We start from the raw sequence: 22,816 nt of genomic DNA on the forward strand, positions 1-22,816 counted from the left end.
CTCGTTTTTATATGGCGTAGAGATTATTTTTTTTTATTCGCATTTTTTACTATTACTCGATTTCTTATAGAAATAAGTGTGTTGATAACTTGAAAAATAAAGCTAACACATCAGAGAAAAAACACGATAACATAAATAAAGAGGAAAGAGAACATAAAATTATGACGTCATCCCTCAAATAGAGTGGAGGGGTTCTTATGTCATTTTGCGGGGACTCATAAACTCCTAACCGTATGTTTACCCATCGGCTGTCACAGCACAAAGTGTGTAAACGCGTCACTGCGCATAGGCTCGACGCACTCATCCGGTCAAAAAGAGAAAAATAATAAAAATTAGCCGTCCCCAGCCATGCGTGCTGTAGCTCAGTTTGTGTAAATGGACCCCCCCCCCCCAACAAATAAAAGGCAAAATTAGTGCGGCGATCTGGGGTTTTTTTTTTTTTCATTATAGAAAAATATCCGTAAGTTTATTAATACAGAAAATAGTTTATGTATTTATTTATTTATTTGCGGTCTGTTATACTCATCCCCTATTGTTGTTATTTCATGAGAAACTGTGAATACGCAATTAAAGGCGGAATTAAAAATATGCAGATGAATTCATTGTTCTTTTTTTTATAGCAATTTATCGCATGGTAAAACGAACACGCAGACACAGAAACACGCAAGAGAAATAATAATCTGAGGGAGAGAAGAGCGAGCGAGGGAGCGAGATAGTGAAAGAGAGAGTTAGGAAGAATATATATACAGAGAGGGGAAAGAGAGAGGGGAAAATAAAAACTATTCTGGATAGTGTTGATGCCGTAAAATGTTTGGGTATTTTTCGGCATTAGAAGAAATGTATAAAGCTTCTGAGGAAGAGAGAGACAGACAGACAGACAGAGAGAGAGAAACAGATAGACAGAGGCTATATAAGTTGTAGATAATGTTGGCTTAGTCAAATGTTTGTTTTATTTTATTTCGGTAGCAAAAGAAATGTAAAAAGCTAGCGAGCGAGAGAGAGAGAGAGACGAAGAGAGAAAGGGCGAAAAAAATTGTTGTATGTAATGTTGACGCCGCGAAATGTGTGTTTTTTGGCATTAAAAGCAATGTAAAAAGTGAGAGTAAGGGGTGGGAAAAATAAAATCTGTTGTACATAGCGTTGAAGCCGTAAAATGTTGTTTGTTTGTTGTTGGATGCGAGAAATAGTGATAGAGAGAGATTGAGAGAGGCAAAGAAAAAGTGAGAGAGAGTGAGAGAGAGAGAAAAATAGAAAGAGGAAATAAAAACTGTTGTAGATGGTGTTGACGCCATAAAACGTTTTGGCATAAAAATAAATGTATAAAGCAAGCGAGCGAGCTAGAGAGAGAAAGTAGAAATAAAAACTGTTGTAGATAATGTTGATGCCGTGATATGTTTTTTTTTCTTCGGCATAAAAAATGTAAAAAGAGAGCGAGCAAGAGAGACAGCGAGAGAGGGGGGAGTTGGGAAGAATATATACAGAGAGAGAGAGAGGGAGAGAGAGGAACTAAAAACTGGTGTATATATTGTTGACGCCATAAAATGTAAGAAAATGAACGTAACAATTTACTCAGAAGGCAAAAGTAGGTATCAGTGCGACGCCATATAGCACAATATATTAATAATGTGTATATTTCATCCAATGTTGATTGGGGGCGGTTGGAGGACTTGATATTTAAAGGGAAAAATAGAAACTACTTCATTTAAAGATGGTTGCGATCGTAAAGGCGTTGTCATAGAATTAAATGTAGGATATTATTATAATGACTAAATGTGTCTAAAATGTCCTAACGTTACATAAGATAGTGACTAATAGTCTAGACATAATAAATTTGCATGTGGCATCTGTTCTTGCAAACCTGCGGTACTTTGGTCCAGAGGGGAATTTCTGCAATCAAAATATTATATATTGCGATTAATTAGCCAACGGGAATGGGGCCCGATAAAAAATAAATTTAACAACCAACGTGTCTGTAGGAACCGCCTAAAGAGAGATAAAAGCCCATGATTTTTGTAACAAAAACAACAACAACAGCAACAACAACAGTGACACAGGCGACAAAAATACCAAACGGTGGACAACAAACGAAAAGACTTCAGGAGACACGAAATCTCAAACACATAATAGAATGCACAAGGCACACCACAAACATCTAGTGTAACACGTTCAGACAGATGTGTTCGCTTTGCGAAAGATAGTGATCATATTTACTACAATTTAAGGAGGTTGTAACGAAATTTTACCTTCTTGCAAGAAAAATCTCATAATAGAAGAAAGCTAAACATACTCTATCAGCTACCAGTACTCTCACCTGAGGTTCTTGCAATATCTCCGCTATTTCAGGCGGCGATGTATTGTGGGGATTCATAAACTCCCGATCGGATGTTATCCGTCGGCTGTCACAGACAAAGGGTGTGTCGACGCACCCATCCGGTTAAAAAGAGAAAAGTAATAAAATTTAATTAGCCAATGGGAGTGGGGCCTGATAAAAATAAATTTAACAGCCAACGTGTCTGTAGGGATCGCCTAAAGAGAGATAAACCCCCAGGAATTTTGTAAACGACATAAAAGAGAACAAAACAGCAAGGGGACAACACATAGGAGCAGTTAGGCGAAAAGTCAGTTCGCTTCCGCTCTTGAAGCCAGGAAACACTCCGCTTCGGGGACATTACTAGACCAATAAAAAGAAACAAGGAATAAGTATTCTTTACGAACATTCTCTTTCTCCGTTTCTTCTAACGCGCAACTTTGTAATATTCTAAAAGCTGACGACACACGAAAACGAACTTTTTTAACACACACATTCAATTTAGTGTTTTGTTGATGATAAAAGCTATTCAAACCTTAAATGTTCGTAGTTTGTTTTATGTTAAATGAAGTTTTATTTCACGTTTTTTGTGTTGTGATACACACAAACTAACCTATACTTTTATCTAAACGATCTATCTATACCTCTGCAATTTTATGAATCAAATAAAGGTTTGTTCAGTCATTTTTTTATGTTAATATAATAATTATCTTTGGTGAAACATGTGGTTAGACTTGTATATAAGTATTTTTTTTCTTTTTTTTTTTCAAGTAAAATAAGTCTTCGTTTGTTTGTTGAATGTCCTTATAATGATTGCAACCACAATTATCTTGTGATTACTTTTTATCGTAGTTATTCGTCAATAAAACTTGTTTGTGTGTATGTTGCTTTTTGGGGGGGGCGATCATAAATATAGGTGTAAAGTAATTGCAAAACAAGAATCGATTTTTACAATGTACAATATTTCTGTTTTTGTTTCGTTTCCATCCTTGATCAGTGAACGGGAGATCATTTACGACAGACGCAATTTTTATTTGTGTTCTAACCCAGCATTCTCCTTTTATGGAGGTGCCGTATTTTCTCCATAGAAAATCCTCATTTTGTGTCTTTCTCAGCTTTCATTGGGAGGCAACTGAATATGGACACTCAGTTGTAAAAATTTAAATAAACTGAATATTTGATGGAAAGAGATTATTATTATTATTATTATTATTATTATTATTATTATTATTATTATTATTATTATTATTGCTCAATACCTAGAATCTTTCAAACTGCAAAAGACCTTTATGATGACGACTTTTAAAGGTTTTCTGGTGTGCTGAATATATACTTTACGGGATGCGTTTATACAAAACTATATATGGAAAGGGAGTAAAAAATTTGACCGTAGAGATTATTTTGGAAGGCATAAACGTAATAAAAAAACGGGTAGGTCATATGGAATGTGGCATTGCATTTGATAGAGGAAAAAGAATTATAGGAAAGAGATGGAAGCGTTAAATATAATAAAAAGAATATATCGATATAAATAAACCAGTAGATAGATGTATGTGTGTAAATATTTAACCGATAAACTCTTAAACTACTAACATAACTCTGAAATTAACAGGAAATAGTAATCATACACCAAGAATCGTTTATAATCAGTAAAATCCTTGTTTAGATGGATAAATAACGCGTACAGAAAGTCGGCAAGTTGAGATGCAAAATGTTCATTTCAACTTGCCGACGTTTCGATTAGTTTGCGCACGCGTAAACTAATCATAGTTAAAATTTGTTTAATTTTATAACTTTCTTATCTATCTGTCGGGGGAGCTCAAACAGTAGCAGAAGCGGCTGGTACGCTCAATGAGGGAACGCGGCTGGAGGGCTAAACTTTTTTGGTTTTGATTCATGCTGATGGAACCCAATCATTTTTTTTTAATAACTCTATAAATATAAACATTTAATAGAGATTTGGTTCTGTAATAATAAATACGAAATCTGCATGAATCGAAATATATTAAACGTATTTTATGACCGGCAAGGTCGAGCCCCCCCCCCCCCCGTGCTAGTTTGATTATAAATAGCTGTGTGGCAAAAGAAGTTGAGAAGAGCTGAAGAGAAGTAAAAATAAAAAATAAAAATAAACGGTTAACATATAAGGCATTACATGTCATGCGAGTTTTTAGTGACAATGTCTAAATTGAGAATGGGAGAACTTGTTTACAATACCAGAAATTTCAATATCATACAAAAGTCCTCTGTACTATGCATACTAACGTTTAGCATCTCTTATCAGATGACGCCTCTTGATTTCTTTCAACTTTGCAAAACATCTTTCGCCATTACAATCGGTCGCCATAAGAACGATTTCTAAGCTTAGAAAATGTTCTCGAATCTATATTTTTTGTCTTTTAACAAACAATCTATAATGTACGTCTCAATCGTCGGTTTGTGTATGTATGTATGTATGTATGTATGTATGTATGTATGCCAAAAGCTTTCGATACACGCGACGGATCCTGACCAAATCGATGTCGTTTTCAAGCTTGACCCTCTGGACGACAAATATCGAAAAATTGTCCAAAAACATTAATTTCATTCACCCTCAACTGGGCAGTTTTTTACAACGAGAGATCAATTTTTGCGTCGACATTTTCGCAAAGTCATTGTCTCGATTGGATTGACTACGCTTAATTTCAACGCCCAGGACTTCCGGTTCCGCTATGGAGACATTGGTTAAGACGGCACATTTTTTTAACTTTCTGTTCCTCCTTCGCTTTACGGATTCGAGCCTGCCTACCTGCTACCACTTTTTGTAACGCATCTCTCCACCCAAACTGCATACTGCTGTTTTGTTTCCCCCCCCCCCGCTACTACCAGTTTTTTAACATACCTTGGGGTTTCTAACTAAACCACCTACACACACCCAGCCAAAGCCGTGCATCCCCGGGGTTGTTTTATTGATTTCACCCCAATCCCCTTACTACATCACCCATACAATGTTGAGCACCCCCGCCAGTAGAATCTAAAGTCCAAAGCGCTTCTACGAGAAATGAAAAGGATTACAGGATAGATCATAAAAAATAGCATTAGCAACCTCTTCGTATTCTTTGAATGTTTCAGACTACTATTCTCATCTTGAGTGTAGCATGTTCTTGTTCCGTCAGCCATTACTTGGTAGAAGTCCAAAGTAGTTTGGAATTGTATCTTGAATGTCGCACTCGCTGAGATTGAACATCCAGAAGAGTGTAACTTTTAAAATTGAATGTTATCAAGTACTTTAATTACTATGCCGCATGTCATAAAAGGCAACACTAAAAATATATGGCTTACGAGTTTTCGCCTTTTTTAAGCAGTTTCATGAGATCAACAAAAACCTAACAGCCAGCCATGGTTCTCCCCAAAATGTGCTGCTGCTATCGCGCGCTGAAATTACTTTTTCCATAGCTACCAACGTAATAGATGCACTGAGACTAAAGCTGCTTTCAGGACTGCCAGCAACCACTGTAAAAGAGTAATAAAAAAATGCAAGAGAGCTATATGCCCAGTCTGTTAAATCCAAGGTAGCTGATCAGCGGCTTGGTTCCCACCAGTTTTGGCAAATAGCAAACAGGATCCTGAACAGAAGTGTGCGTTCTATCCTAACCATTATCAATGGACCAGAGGTCATCTTGTCAGCGTCAGACAAGGCCAAACTATTTGTAAAGAACTTTGCAGCTAATTCTACCCTATCCGACGAAGGCTATCAACTCCCCATATTTCCTCCTATAACACAGAACGAGCTAGGTAACATACAAATATCCGTGCATGAGGTCGCCAAGCTAATCAAGAACCTAAATTCCAGTAAAGCAACTGGCCCTGATGGCATCCCAAGTATAGTGTTAAAAAAGCTTCAACCAGAACTTGCTCCCATACTTACGAAACTATTTAAGCGCTGCCTTAAGGAGAAGTGCTTTCCGACTCCCTGGAAGACCTCATCAGTATGTCCTGTACTTAAGAACTCATGTGATAAGTCATCTCCCTCTCAGTACAGACCAATAAGTCTCCTGTGTGTTATGAGTAAGTTACTGGAATCCATATTAAATAGAGAAATAGTCAACCACCTCAGCAGGAATAACCTTCTTAGTGACACACAATATGGTTTCCGCTCTGCAAGATCTACCGCAGATGTGCTGACGGTTATATCCCACAGGATTAGTGAATCTCTTGACAAAGGCTTCCTTTCTAGGGCAATTGCTCTTGACATATCAAAGGCCTTCGACAAGGTATGGCATAAGGATCTATTTCACAAGATTTCCAGCTACGGTATAACTGGAAATGTTTTCTCAATCATAAAATCATTTCTCTCCGATAGGCTCATAAGAGTAGTGGTAGATGGACAAAAATCCGAGGCCTGCAATATAAATGCTGGAGTCCCTCAGGGGTCAATCCTGGGCCCAACTCTCTTCCTGATCTACATCAATGACCTCCCTAAACACATACTTAAATCATTCGTTGACATCTATGCTGATGACACGACCATCTACGGAAACACATCAAAGGCTGTAAATGACAAAGTTCTCTCTGATTATTTCTCTTCTGATCTCGAGCGCGTGGTTCAGTGGGGGAAGATGTGGCTGGTTAACTTTAATGCATCCAAAACAAAACTCCTATCCTTACATCATCAACGCTCTGATCCCCATCTGGCATCAATTGGGATGGATGGCTCTCGTCTGGGTGAGGCCCCGTGTTTTGACAAGCTTCTGGGTTTGACCTTTACTCCTGATCTGAAATGGAACACGTACATCAAGTCAGTTGCCAAGGTCGCTGGAAAGATGGTGGGATCCTTCTACCGCTCCAGAAGATATCTCACTACTGATGCAATTGTCTATCTATATAAAAGCCAAGTACGTCCAAGGATGGAATACTGTTGCCACATCTGGGCAGGAGCTGCTAAAAACAGCCTATCCTGCCTTGACAGAGTACAAAATAGACTTCGTGGCTTAGTGGGGGATGCCCTTTTCTCTACCCTGCAACCTCTCTCCTACAGAAGAGACGTTGCGAGCCTATCTTTGTTTTATCGTTATTTCCATGGCAGGTGCTCGTCTGAACTCCAATCTCTGGTCCCCCCCCTCGCCAATCTTTCACGAAAAACACCTGTCTAGCTGAATCCACTGTGAAAAATTTCCCCCACTCTATATCTGTGCCTAAATCAAAACGTGGATTTCATGAACAAAGCTTCTTTCTTAGAACTGCACGACTGTGGAACTCTGTTCCGTCTGCCTGCTTCCCACCGGACTACAACTTTGATGTGTTCAAGTTCAACGTTAACAAATTCCTAATGAACCGCCCCCTTAAGTAAGCACTTCATCAAATCTCCACACTAACGTAATGTACTTGCAATAACCCTTATCCCTGAGTGGCTTCCGGACCTTGATAATGGTGACCACTGTGTAAAAAAAAAGAAAAAAAAGATCATGATTTTTGATCTATAAAACTACTTCAAAAAAGGCCAAATTTGTCCTTAAAAATACAAATCTGTCAAACTTTAAAACGGCCAATTCTTAAATATTTTCTTTTAAATATGGCGGTTACAATCTTTGGCGTCGAATGTCGTACATCTAATAAAAAAATTATTAAAAAAAAAAAATAAAAATGAAACTTTTTCTGGTTTTATTTCACTCTTTGGGTCTAATAATGTGCTTTATATAAACATAAATAGTTTTTTTTATTTTTTTCATGTCAGTTAAATATTTTACGCCACTAAACTACAAATTAACCAAGTACTGATTTCAAAAGTCTTTTTAAAAAATGACTTGGTTGCCATCAGTTAGAATCAGAACCAAAACATTTAGTGCTCCAGCCACGTTCTCTACCTTTTGAGCTATCGACAGATGGGCAAGAAAGATTTAAAATTAAACTACTTCAAGCTATAAATAAATTTGCCCATGCGCAAAATAACAGAAGTATGTCTTTAAGTTGAAATGAATATTTTACATTTCAACATGTCGACATATTTCTGAGTGGGTTCTTCATTAATCTAAACAAAGATTTTACTCGTTATAAACCATCTTTGGTGTATGTTTACTTGGTGTGTGATTGTAGACATCCTGTTAATTTCAGTGTTGTGTAACCAATAGTTTAAGGGTTCATCAGTTTAATGCTTACACGCACATATAAGCATCTCTTGTTTCATTTATATAGATTATTTAATTGCAAAAAGGTTTTATATGTAGAATATATTCATTTTTATTATAAGTGTACTGCAAAAATTAAAAGAGCTCAATAGTGTGTCGCAATATAAAAAAGGTTGGGAACCACTGTTCTAGATCGTCAGAATATGAGTAAAAGTAAAGTGGTCAACCATAGTCGAGGGCGACACGAAAGCTCATTTTCATTAGCTAATACATCGAGATGTAAGGAAAGGGCGTTACTTACCCTTGATCCTCACCTTATAATGCGATCTAGCAAGGCAACATAAATACCTTTTTTTAGTCTTTCGTATGACAACCGAGAATTAAGGAGAATGCTTCCCAACACCCTGGAAAACCTTATCGGTATGCTCCGTATTTAAGAATTCAGGTGATCGCTCATCTCCCTCTTAGTACAACCAACAATCACCTGTGCATCATGAGTAAGTTGTTAGAATCTGAGTTATTTTTTATTTTTTTTACAAGGTAGTCACCACTTATCAAGGCCCAGAAGCCACTCGGGGATAAGGGTTATTGCGTGTACAGTACGTTAGTTTTGGAGATCTGATAAAGTGTCTTACTTAAGGAGGCGGTTCATCAGGAACTTGTTCACATTGGACTTGAAGACATCCAGGTTGTAGTCAGGTGGGAAACAGGCAACCGGAACAGAGTTCCACAGGCGTGCACTTCTAAGAAAGAAGCTTTGTTCATGGTATCTACGTTTTGATTTTGGAACAGATAAGGAGTGGGGAAAATTTTTGACAGTGGTTTCAGCTAGACGGGTGTTTTTCGTGAAAGATTGGCGAGAGGGGACCAGAGATTGAAGCTCAGATGAGCACCTGCCATGGAAATAACGATAAAACAAAGACAGACTCGCAACGTCTCTCCTATGGGAGAGAAGTTGCAGAGAAGAGAAAAGGGCATCGCCCACTAGGCCACGAAGTCTATTTTCTACTCTTTCAAGACAGGATAGGCTGTTTTTAGCAGCTCCTGCCCAGATGTGGCAGCAGTACTCCATCCTTGGACGTACTTGGCTTTTATACACATAGAGAATTGCATCAGTAGTGAGATATCTTCTGGAGCGGTAGAAGAATCCTACCATTTTTCCAGCGATCTTGGCAACTGACTTGATGTACGTATTCCATTTCAGGTCAGGGGTAAAGGTCAAACCCAGAAGCTTATCAAAACATGGAGCTTCCCCTAGCCTTTGTCAAGAGATTCGCTAATCCTATGAGATATAACAGTTAGCACATCTGCTGTAGATCTGGCAGAACAGAAACCATATTGCGTGTCACTAAGAAGGTTATTTCTGCTGAGATGGTTGACTACTTCTCTTTTTAATATGGATTCCAGCAGCTTACTCATGACACACAGGAGACTTATTAGTCTGTACTGAGAGTGAGAGGACTTATTACATGAGTTCTTAAATACAGGGCATACTGATGAGGTTTTCCAGGGTGTTGGAAAGCACTTCTCTTGAAGGCAACGCTTAAAGAGTTTTGTAAGTATGGGGGCAAGTTCTAGTTGAAGCTTTTTCAGCAGTATAACTGGAATGCCGTCAGGGCCAGTTGCTTTACTGGAATAAAGGTTCTTGATTAGCTTGGCGGCATCACACACAGATATTTGTATGTTGCAAAGCATGTTGTCTGTTATAGGAGGAAATATGGGGAGTTGATGGTCTTCGTCGCATAGGGTAGAATTAGCTGCAAAGTTCTTGGCAAATAGTTTGGCCTTGTCTGATGCTGACGAGATGACCTCAGGTCCATTGATGATAGTTGGGATAGAACGCACGCTTCTGTTCAGGATCCTGTTTGCTATTTGCCAAAACTGGTGGGAACCAAGCCGCTGCTCAGCTACTTTGGATTTTACGGACTGAGCATGTAGCTCTCTTGCATTTTTATTACTCTTTTTCAGTGGTTGCTGGAAGTCCTGAAGGCAGCTTTAGTCTCAGTGCATCTATTACGTTGGTAGCTATGGAAAAAGTGATTTCAGTGCGCGATGGCAGCAGCACATTTTGGGGAGAACCATGGCTGGCTGTTAGATTTTTGTTGGAATTTTTTTGGATGGTATGAATCGGTTTATGTCTATAATTAGCCATTCTGTCAGGTCTGATACTATGGAGGACACCTTTTTTAAACATGGAATGCAGTGGTAGATTGGATATAAGTGTACGGAAGCTATCCCAGTCAGCGGTAGAGTATCGATATACAGTACGGTGGAGAGCTACATCTCCAGACTTATTGCATTTCGTTTTTATCTTAACTGTTACAACCGCGTGGTTGGAAGATCCCAGAGGAGACAAAACGGAGCTTGAATATAGCTATGGGGAAGTTGTGAGAAAAGGGTCTAGAAGGCTAGCATACTGACCGGAAGTATCGGGCACTCGGGTGGGTTCGTGGACAATCTGGGTGCAGTAAAAAAAAAAATCGTTAGTGGCATGCAATATGGTTTCCATTCTTCTAGATCTACAGCAGATGTGCTAACGGTTATATCTCATAGGATGAGTGACTCTTTATGGAGGCTTCCTTTCTAGGGCAATTGCTCTTTACATATCAAAAGACTTTGATAGGGTATGGTATAAAGGTCTCCGCCACAAGATCGCCAGCTACACTATAGTTAGAAATGTCTATCTTTTTGATAGGTTCATACGAGCAGTGGTTTTGAGCAGAAATCAGAAGCTCACAGTATTAATGCTGGAGTCCCTCAGGGATCCATCCTGGGTCCAACTCTCTTCCTGATTTACATCAATGATCTCACAAATCACGTCCTAAGATCATTAGTAGACATTTATGCTGATGACACTATCATCTATTGCAACACTTCAAAGGCCGTAAATGACTAAGTTCTCTCTGATTCTCTCTCCTCTGATCTTAAGCACGTTGTACAATGGAGAAAGAGGTAGCTGGTTAATTTTAATGCATCTAAAAACCAAAGTTCTATCTTTACACCATCAACGCTCTTATCACACCGTGAATTTGTTCACGTTGGACTTGAAGATTATCATATTGTAGTCAGTTGGAAAGCAGAGAAACGGAAGAGAGTCTGGCATCAATTGAAATGAATAACTCTCGTCTTGGGGCGGCTCCATGTTTTGGAAAGCTTCTGTGTCTGACCTTTACTCCTGATCTGAAATGAAACGCGTACATCAAATCTGTTTCCAAGGTCGCTGGAGAAATGGTTGGATCATTCTACTGCTCTAGTAGATATCTCAATGGTGATGAAATCCTCTACCTGTATAAAAGCTACGTACGCCGATGCATGGAATACTTTTGCCACGTCTGGGCAGGCGCTACTAGAAAGACCTTATCCTGCCTTGACTAAGTTCAAAATAGACTTCGTAGTGAGATGCTTTTCTTCTTCGATACAACCTCGTTTCCATTATTTTCATGGCAAGCGTTCGTCTGAGCTCCAATCTATGGTCTTCCCTCGTCAAAGTTTCCTGAAAAATACTCGTCTATCTGAAAACACCATCAATAATTTCTTCCACTCTTTATCTGTGCCTAAACCTAAACGTAGATTCCATAAACAAAGCTTCTTTCTTAGAACTGTACGCCTGTGGAACCCTTTTCCGTTTCTTTACTTTCCAACTGACATTACTACGATATTGTCCCATTGACTACTGTTCACTCATTAACCCTTATCTTCGAATGGCCTCTGGGTCTTGATAAGTTGTAACTCCTTTGTAAAAAAAAAGAAATGAACCGTGGTTTACCAACTCATTACCAAACTCTCTTGTCTTATCATAGTAGATAATAAGACAACATTATATTCACTTTGGAAGACTGTACCAAACTAGCACTAAATTTAGTATCAACCACAGATCGGGTTGATTTTGAATTTATTTGGTATTTATAATAAATTCAAATTAGAAATTTCGCGACAATTACATCGATCGCCATTATTATTAGAAATGTATAAATAAATTAGGAGTAAAATCTAAAATTTAAAACGCGATCGGATTTTAGAGTGACGTATAGAAACGTCAAAAATTGACTGCGAGCGCAATTGAAGAATGCTATTTTCTCTAGAGAATCATATTTTACTCTATTGCAATCATCTAACTGTATGTATGGTTGGGGACATTTGAAAGAAGCATTCAATCCAGACTGCCTTTTTCCCAACTATTAAACATGGGGGTGGATCAGTAATGATTTGAGGGGGGAATATTCATTTCTTTTTTTTACAGGAAGGTCACCACTTATCAAGGCCATAGAGCCAATCGGGGATAAGGGTTATTTTGTGTACAGTAATCAATGGATTAGTGCTGCAGTGTTCATTAGTATTGGAGATTTGATAAAGTGTCATTACTTAGGGGAGCGGTTCATCAGGAATTTATTTATGTTGGACTTGAAGACATCCATGTTGAAGTCAGGAGGGGGACAGGCAGAGAGTTCCACAGGCGTGCAGTTCTAAGAAAGAAGCTTTGTTCATGGAATCTACGTTTTGATTTAGGCACAGATAAAGAGTGGGGAAATTTTTTGACAGTGGTTTCAGCTAGACGGGTATTTATCGTGAAAGATTGGCGAGGGAGCACCAGAGATTGGATCTCAGACGAGCACCTGCCATGTAAATAACGATAAAACAAAGACAGGCTCGCAACGTCTCTTCTGTGGGAGAGAGGTTGCATGGAAGAGAAAAGGGCATCACCTACTAGGCCATGAAGTCTATTTTGTACTCTGTCAAGGCAGGATAGACTATTTTTAGCAGCTCCTGCCCAAATTTGGCAGCAGTATTCCATCCTTGGACGTACTTGGCTTTTATATAGATAGACAATTGCATCAGTAGTGAGATATCTTCTGGAGCGGTAGAAGAATCCCACCATTTTTCCAGCGACCTTGGCAACTGACTTGATGTACGTGTTCCATTTCAGATCAGAAGTAAAGGTAAAGTCCAGAAGCTTATTAAAACATGGGGCTTCCCCTATACGATAGCCATCCGTTTTAATTGATTCCAGATGGGGATAAGAGCGTTGATGATGTAAAGATAGGGGCTTAGTTTTAGATGCAATAAAGGTAACCAGCCACGACTTCCCCCACTCTTCCACAGCTCGAGATCAGAGGAGAAAGAATCAGAGAGAACTTTGTCATTTAAGGCCTTTGATGTGTTGCCGTAGATGGTCGTGTTACCAGCATAGATGTCAACGAATGATTTAAGTATGTGTTTAGGGAGATCATTGATGTAGATCAGGAAGAGAGTTGGGCCCAGGATGGACCTCTGAAGGACTCCAGCATTAATACTGTGGACCTCTGATTTTTGTCTATCAACCACTACTCTTATGAGCCTATCATAGAGAAATTAATGATTATTGGAAATTTGCTTGTCCTATAGTTTTCCTGCATAGAAGAATCAATAGCTAATATTATTTTTAATTTTTGGGTGACAAATTTCATCTTATGGCCGGGGAACTGTTTCCAAACGAAAATGTCGTCTTTCAGAATCATAATGTTTCCAATCACGCAGCAACAAATTGTAAGTTAATGGCATAAAGAAGATTCAAATGAAGTAGAACATCTTTCTACCATAACCTCATGATTTAAATATTACTTAACGTTTGTTTTGTTTGTTTAGAAACACAAGTGAGAAGCCGATATTCCCCTTTATCTCATCATCGAAAGAACGCGAGATGGTTTTAGCCACAGAATGATATAAAATCCCTCTAAAAATCATTTAAGCGTTGTCAGAATCCATTCCAGATCAAATTCAATCAGTTATTGATGCAATAGATTAATATATATATATATATATATATATATATATATATATATATATATATATATATATAGTAAAACCCCCTTTAATTTGAACTTCCTCTAAAATTGGACTTCCTCTCAATTGGACTTCTTCTAAACGTGGCCTTTCTCTAAACTTGAACTGTCCCGTCAATGAAATTGTATTAGCATATTTGATGTGGAGTTGCAGTAAAACTGTTTACATGGTTTAGTAAGATATTGCGAAGTATTGGTACTATGTAATTAATGTAGATTAGCTATTGATAATTAATTTACACTAATTGTAAATATTTTTCGGATTGCTATATTTAAAATAGTGTAAAACAACCCATCACAATGGCTTGCAACTCTAGAATCAGAGAATACATTTGGTCTAAAAAATATTCTTGAAACCAAACGGTTACGGACTAACCACGCTGTTCTTAAATTACTTAATGCAAATGAAGTTGAAAGGTGGGTGCAACAAGATGAGGAAACTACTGATCAATGTCCTGAAGGCAGTAATAGTGATGAAAATAGTGACAGCTCCCATTCTCTTGACCCTAATATAAATAACCAAGAACACTCTGATGAAGCAATATAATGGGATGATGCAGAAAGGTCTATGGAGACGGTTATAAAATTTCTAGAAAAAAGTCCTTACTTTAGTGACAACTATGTTTTGCAAGCAATGTCACTCCGAAGAGATATAATCATAAAGAAGCTACAGAACTAAGAAATTGTAGATTTTTGTGATTGCTTACGGAATACAATGGCAGCGCCCGAGAGCTCAATCGATGAAAATAGAAACTGCAATGAGACTCATTCAATGAATAAATTTTTTAAAAAACTGTATTTTACATAAATGTATGATTTCTGTAGATGATAACTTAGGTAATAAATACCTAACAAGTAAAAGTAGATTTAATTTATTTTCAATTTTTTTGTTCCTGGCAATAATATTTAACAATTCTTACTTGCAATATATCGTAAACTCAACTTAATATATGCTTGAAGTATCATATAGCAATGAATTTCATTTACTATTTTTTAATTCTTAGAAAATTAAAGTTAACTGCAGCACATTTTTATATCACGAAACTTGAGCAGCATCCTCTAATTTGAACGAAGCGGATGGTCAAATTATAGGAGGTATACTGTATATATACAGTGATGATCATATTTATTGGCACGGTAAAATAAAAGTTAAATTTTGTCTAATAAATTCTAAAAAAGGGATTAAATTAAAGAAAATACCAAAGTATATTATGTATTTTTAACTGGCCTTTCCGATGCAGCAATCGGATTTTAGAAAAAATAACAAAGGAACAACAAACATAATTGCAAAAAACCCTTGTTCAAAATTATTGGCACGATTTATTTAATAATCAATTGTATAGCCTTTGGCCTTGATTACCTTCCTCAGTCGCTTTTCATAGTTTACAACCAAGTTGTTGCACTCTTCAGTAGTAATTTTAGCCCACTCTTCCTGACAATAATCCTCCAATTAAATAAGATTCTTAGGCTTCCTTTGCATTACCCTCAATTTTAATGTTCTCCATAAATTTTCAATTGGATTAAGGTCTGGGCTTTGTGATGGCCACTCCAAAACATTAATATGATTGTCCTCAAGCCATTTCTTAGTCAGTTTAGCCGAATGCTTTGGGTCATTATCTTACATGAACCACCAACGACGACCAAGTGAGAGCTCTTTAGCAGAGTCTTTCAGGTTTTCATCCAATATTTTAACATAATCTTCCTTTTTTATGCTACCTGTGACCTTAACAAGTCGCCCTGGTCCAGAGGCAGCAAAGGATCCCCAAAACATCAAACTGCCTCCACTGTACTTCACTGTGGGTATGGTGTTCTTAGGCAGGAAAGCTTCGCCAGATTTTCTGTAAATATAAGACACTTTATTATGGCCAAATAACTCTATTTTCGTTTCGTCAGTCCATAGAACACGTTTCCAGAATGCAACATCTTTATCAATATGACGTTTTGCAAAGGCTAGCCTTGCTTTCAGGTGCATAGGCTTCAATAAGGGAGTCTTTCTCGGACAACATGCTTTTAAACCAGCTCTCTTCAAAACTCTACCAACTGTATGTCGAGATACATTCACTCCAGAGGTGCTCTGTTCATCAACAATCTCCCCAACAGAGATCCTTGGGTTTTGTTTTACTTGTCGAACAATTTTCCGTTCATCTCTTGGGGAAAGAATCCTTTTTCTCCCTCTACCCTCTAAACTCATAACGTGGCCTTGCGATTTGAACTTGTTTATTATGGCTCTAACAGTGGATTTGGGAAGGTTTAGCTTCTTTGAAATCTTATCATAGCCCTTCCCATTGGTATGGCATGCTACAACAAGCTTCCTGACGTCTTCGTTGTGTTCCTTAGTTTTAACCATGGCGATTGAAAATTATAATTTAGTCACTTATAATAGTTTAAATAAATCGCTATCTAAAAATTATCTGAAAAAAATTATTCACTGAATTAGCGTTAAACAAGCATAATATGGCTATAAAAAAGTTCAGAAAGCACGTAAACCGGAAATTGATTGATATTATACTGATACTAAAAGAAAAACAAAGCCGTGCCAATAATTTTGAACAAGGGTTTTTTTGCAATTATGTTTGTTGTTCCTTTGTTATTTATTTTTTCTAAAATCCGATTGCTGCATCGGAAAGGCCAGTTAAAAATACATAATATACTTTGTTATTTTCTTTAATTTAATCCCTTTTTTAGAATTTATTAGACAAAATTTAACTTTTATTTTACCATGCCAATAAATATGATCATCACTATATATATATATATATATATATATATATATATATATATATATATATATATATATATATATATATATATATATATATATATATATATATATATATATATAGTCAGAACAGCGCTGTAAAGTAGAAATTTACAAATAGTTTTTATTATTCGGCAGGAAATGCCAGGAAATCCTTAACCTGCGGAGTTTCAAAGAATGCTAATTCTTCTCATCAGAGGAAAAACTGTTAGCAAAATGATACTATTATTAATTTTTTTCAGATAATTTTTAGATAGCGATTTATTTAAACTATTATAAGTGACTAAATTATAATTTTCAATCGCCATGGTTAAAACTAAGGAACACAACGAAGACGTCAGGAAGCTTGTTGTAGCATGCCATACCAATGGGAAGGGCTATGATAAGATTTCAAAGAAGCTAAACCTTCCCAAATCCACTGTTAGAGCCATAATAAACAAGTTCAAATCGCAAGGCCACGTTATGAGTTTAGAGGGTAGAGGGAGAAAAAGGATTTTTATGTATTTGCTGGTTAGGAAACTAAAAGTTTGATGGGTTTTATTCACAAACTTAAAACACATGAGAGTATATATACGTGTGTGTGTGTGTGTGTGTGTGTATGTGTGTGTGTGTGTGTGTGTGTGTGTGTGTGTGTGTGTGTGTGTGTGTGTGTGTGTGTGTGTGTAATTGGTCTCTAGGGATTATGGATTAAATTCAATGCAAATCTGAAATATTTGAATTCTCAAGTTGGACGTTTTTCACATATTTTGAAAACAGGTTTAAATATTCCAAAGAAACGGAAATTATGAGAATATTTTATCAATTATGCCTAATTTTCTCCAAAATCGGAAATATTTGAAATTTCACGAAGGGCTTCAACTCCCTTTTACGTTTTTGTCTAAAACTCAATTAAAGTAAATATAGTCTATTTTACGACACTTCTCCTACACCTAGCAGCTGTGTTTCAAAATTCATGCTGGTCAGTTAGTTTAGATGTGAATTCTGTAAATATAAACATATTTTTAAAAAGTAACTAATTTACATAAGAATTGAAATCTTAAAATAGGATTTGTTTACAAAAATGCACCAAAGTCTCATGGGTTTTAGATAAACCCTTGGTGTACATCGAAAGAGAGTATGAATTTACTGAATTTTAATTAATATCACTGTTCCCATACATCTCAGCATCCACTCGATAATGACTTTGTCGTTCGTCATAAAAATTGAACATTCCAAAATATAAATAATAATAATAATAATAATAATAATAATAATAATAATAATAATAATAATAATAATAATATGGTGCTATGAGTTGGTATTTACTTCCTTCCCACTGGAAAAAGATGTAACACAAGGTCGGAACGTAGGAAAAGTCAAGTTACTGTTTCTAAAGGAGGAACAATTTTTCCAATTAAAATTTAAAATTAGGATGTTTCAGACAGCAAACTGACTTTACTCGAAAGACGAGACACAAAGCCTCGGAAAATGGACCCCCTAGAACTGCACAGTATTAGAACCAGCCATACATCAGCCAACAGGTAAAAGGTTGTGTCAATAATGGCCTCGCCTGTGTTACTTTAGGGCCGAGTGAAAAGCGTTGGCTTAGCTACGAATAGGGTGTAAGTTTTCTCGTTCACATGCAATGCCAGGTTTTCTTACTAGAACTAATTGCTATGATGCTACTGCGAGCATAATGCACATGCGCGGTAGATTTTTCCTTTATTTTTGTTTGTTATTCTGTTTATGTTATACTCTACAATCTTTTTTTATGTGTTATGGACTAGAAATGTCTAAATGAACTCCGCATTCCAGTAGTTCCTAGCCAGTGTGCCGAGACACATTAGTGTACCGAGGACTGATTACTGGTGTGCCGCGAAGAAATAATAGTTAGAAGCCATTTGATATATATATATATATATATATATATATATATATATATATATATATATATATATATATATATATATATATATATAAAGACATTGAATTTCTTAATGATGATGACACCACTCAATTTAAACCCACCTAATTTCTTTAATTTAAACGTTTCAAGCATACTAATTGGTAAGCTTTTTTATGGTTTATATTAGTGGTGGAATGTTTAATCGAAATGCCAGGAGTTTTCTAAAGTATTGGGATTCAACATCGGAGCTGAATAATTCAGACCCGATTTCGATATTAACATGATACCAAATATTGAATTAAGGATATGTTCATTTGTGTGAATAAAAATTTCTTTAAATAATATTTTTTTATTCTACTTAGTTTTTTGCAAAATGGCTTCATGAGTAGAAAATATTTTTTCTGATAGGTGTGCCACAAAAATTAAAGAACTTCAATAGTGTGCCGCCATGTTGAAAAAGGTTGGGAACTACTGCCGTATTTAATCACTAGGGTTATGACAACCGTATATTCTTTTCATTTCTTTGACACTTGAGTATATGTCCATTAATATTTTATATGTTTTATATAGACGGATGTGGTTCTCGGTTGATTAAGTGTGTCTGTGTCGGATATCTACCTGAGAGTCAAAAGAATGAAAAAAAAATTGTTGCTACAGCCCTATTAATCACCTAGTGTGAGACGTAGAATGAGTTCCATATCTCATCCCTTTTAGATATCATGATATTGTTTTTCTTGGGTGCTTTTTTTTCAGAGATTGTTTTTCTTGGGTGCTTTTTTCAGAGATTGAATAATAATCTACGTAAAGCTCACTCTAGAAACATGCCTTAACAAACGCATTCTGCATTGCATAAAACGCCGTTTAAATCTCAAAAATGTAGCCAAATACCAGAAACTTCGTTTGAAAATAGAGTTAATATTATTTATGATTAAGAATTAAAAGTAAAATAACAGAAAAATAAAAGATTAACTGACCTGTTGAGATAAAGTTGAAAACAACAGTCACGGTGAGAACAAGCGCGGAGAAGCTGCGAGTCATAATGATGAATAATCGACGAGCGAGGAAGAGAAGTTAAAATCTGACAGCTTACACAAGGAGACACCTGTTGCTTAAATGAAAATGGTGGGTCGTCATGGGTTTTATCTCGCAAAATATATTCATAGCAAAGTTTCCGAGGATGTGGGCGCGTAAGACTTGGCATAAAATATGATATGTTTGCTGAATGGCAAACTGTTTAAACACAAGCAAACCTAAACAGTTTCATAATTACACCAGGAACGTTGATATTTCACATGATAAGTAGTTCTACTTCTGTTCTTACGGCCTTAGTCGCTTTTAGATGGGCTGCTTTACTAACAATCGTTCAGTGAAATGCCGCATTCTTTATCATAAAATAACACTGCAGCAAATAAGAAAAGCTAAAAGACAAATAGTAAAAGCGAATTAATGTGATAGATTTATGATATGATTTTTGGTCCCCCACAAAAGGAGGGTGGACCTGTAAATTCACCCTTGTCTGTTTGTCAGTTCGTCTGTCAGCAGTTTTTTCAATAACTACGCCTTGGAATTTTTTGAAATTTTCCACAAACGTTAAACACGTTATGAGTAAAAAAAAATAACAACGGATTTTCCGGTAAAAATCCGGTTGCTCTCCGTAGGAGTGCCTTTCGGGCTCATATTGGGTAAAATTGACACTTTGACACTTTTGTGTTTATTAAAAAAAAAATTGATGCCTTGGATTTTTAGAAAACTTTCTGAAAAATTGTAACTAACTGATTTCTATATAATTTTGTTTGTCTATACTTTGCGATAACTCTTAGGTGTGCCCCAGGGGCTCTTTTAGGGCTAATAAAACACTCCATTTTTGGGACTATTTTACCATATTTGTCCAAAATTTTCTTTGTATGTCTATTTAGCAGTTTTGCATGGTGCTGAACTCAAATTTAAATATGTTAAGGTCTTGGGGACTTTTGGGGCTAAATGGGGAGAGGGCAGATGATGCACTAAGTCATTTCTTTTTTTTTTTTTTTTTTTTTTTTTGTATTGTGCAGAACTCAAATGTACATATGTTAAGGCTTAAAACTGTACCGTTTGTTCATTTTCACCAGGATTTGACGTCCCCTGGGAACTTTTGGAGCTAAATGGGGTGGGACAATGCTGAACTAAGTCATCTTTATGCCTCGTTCACTGTGCACTCACTGTGAACCATGCATGCTTCACTTGTTATAATGGAAATCGCTCCATACAAGGCATGAAGCCACTAAGTGTAAGAAGTTAATTAATATATATATATATATATATATATATATATATATATATATATATATATATATATACTTTAAGGTCAACAACCAGCCAAGTGTTAAATGGAATAGATTCTGACTGCAAAACAGCAATTTTTCTTTCTTTATCAGAAACATTACTCAATCAATGTGAAACTAATCCACTTGCTTCGATTTTTTGTTGAGGAAATAATTATATTACGAAGATATCAGTTAAAAAGTTTATAAATGAAAACAAAATTCCAAACGAAAAAGAAACTATCTATCTATATATCTATAAAAATGAAAGTGGCTGTGTGTCTGTGTGTGTGTCTATGTACATGACCCTACGCAATAACTCTGTCAATTTTTAGTCTACAGACTCGAAATTTGATATACACGGTACTGAGATTTGGGAAAATCGATGTGATCGGTTTTTGGCCAGAAATTTGGCGATTAAGGGGTCAAAGTTTAACGATTTGACCTTTTAGAACTCTACTAAACTCCTCCGACAATTTTGGGTCTAAATACTTGACATTTTAGATATACGTTCCTTGGACATGGATCTTACTTAATAACTTCATTTGAGCCCAAAACAATAAATGTTAAGGGGTCATAACAGGGGTCAAAGTTTTAAAAAATGATCGCTTCGGTCTCTACCAAATTACTCAGACAATTTTTAGTCTAAACATTTGAAAACTTTACATAAAGAGTATTCAAAGATAGAACAAGCTTTTTATTCGGTTTGGGTCGAAAATTCTTAGTTACCAATATATAAATGTATGTGTGTATGTTTGCATATCTGCCTAAAACTTTCGACAGAGCCGATGGATTTTACCGATATCATTATCGTTTTGAAGTTCGACCTTTCAGACGACAAATATCGAAAGATTGGCTAAAAACATTAATATTTTCACCTTCAACTGGGCACTTTTCTACAAGGGGGGGGGGCTTTTTCCGCCGATATTTTTGAAAGTCATCCTCTCCTTTCGATTGTCTAGCCTTAATTAAAACCTACGTTACTTCCGGTTGGGCGGTGGTCTAGCCTTAATTAAAACCTACGTTACTTCCGGTTGGGCGTTCTTTTACTCCTTTTGCGGTACTGGTTCGAGCCTGCCTTCCTACTACCACTTTTTTTTTTGCTCAACATACACCTCCAAACACCTGGGCAACGCCGGGCACCCATACTAGTTTTAAAAAAAAAACTAAGGAAACAAAGAAAATGTAATGTTTCTGTAACGAAAAAATCGATTTAAAAGAAACAATTATATCTGTTGACTTTTGTGTAAATTTCAACAAAAAGCAATGATATCTACTTAATTGGCATGTCAGAAGTACTTAAATATTATCAAATTATTTAAAAAAAAAAAAAAAAACACGAGTTTTCCATCTTTATCGTAAAAACCCGACGCCATATTTCTTTGGGAAACATGACATAACAAGCGAAGTAACAAGGCAAAACGCACAATTTATTTTTTCTTTTAAAAATGGTAATAATTACACGCTATTTATCACCCCCTTAGGAACTCTCCGGTGTTGTTGTTGTTGTTATTATTATTATTATTATTATTATTATTATTATTATTATTATTATTATTATTATTTTGCCAAAAATTTTATTTTCGCTAATTTTTGTCAAAAATGTTTTCTTTGCTAATTTTTTTCTATCGTCATCGTTTTT

At 36.3% G+C, this 22,816-nt stretch overlaps 1 protein-coding gene across 1 annotated transcript in view; it reads right to left on the bottom strand.

The window, feature by feature from the left end:
• LOC145295897 (PI-actitoxin-Avd5a-like) overlaps positions 1–20,477 on the bottom strand; it is an 85,777-nt gene extending 65,300 nt beyond the window's left edge. Inside the window, exon 1 of the mRNA XM_080141659.1 lies at positions 19,849–20,477. Coding sequence (XP_079997785.1) covers positions 19,849–19,912 — 64 coding nt within the window. The 5' untranslated portion in view covers positions 19,913–20,477. The remainder of the gene's footprint in view (positions 1–19,848) is intronic.
• Between the last annotated feature and the right edge of the window lie 2,339 nt (positions 20,478–22,816).

Source organism: Euprymna scolopes, chromosome 16, assembly GCF_053919585.1.
Source record: "Euprymna scolopes isolate OS-2025 chromosome 16, ASM5391958v1, whole genome shotgun sequence".
Taxonomy (NCBI): domain Eukaryota; kingdom Metazoa; phylum Mollusca; class Cephalopoda; order Sepiida; family Sepiolidae; genus Euprymna; species Euprymna scolopes.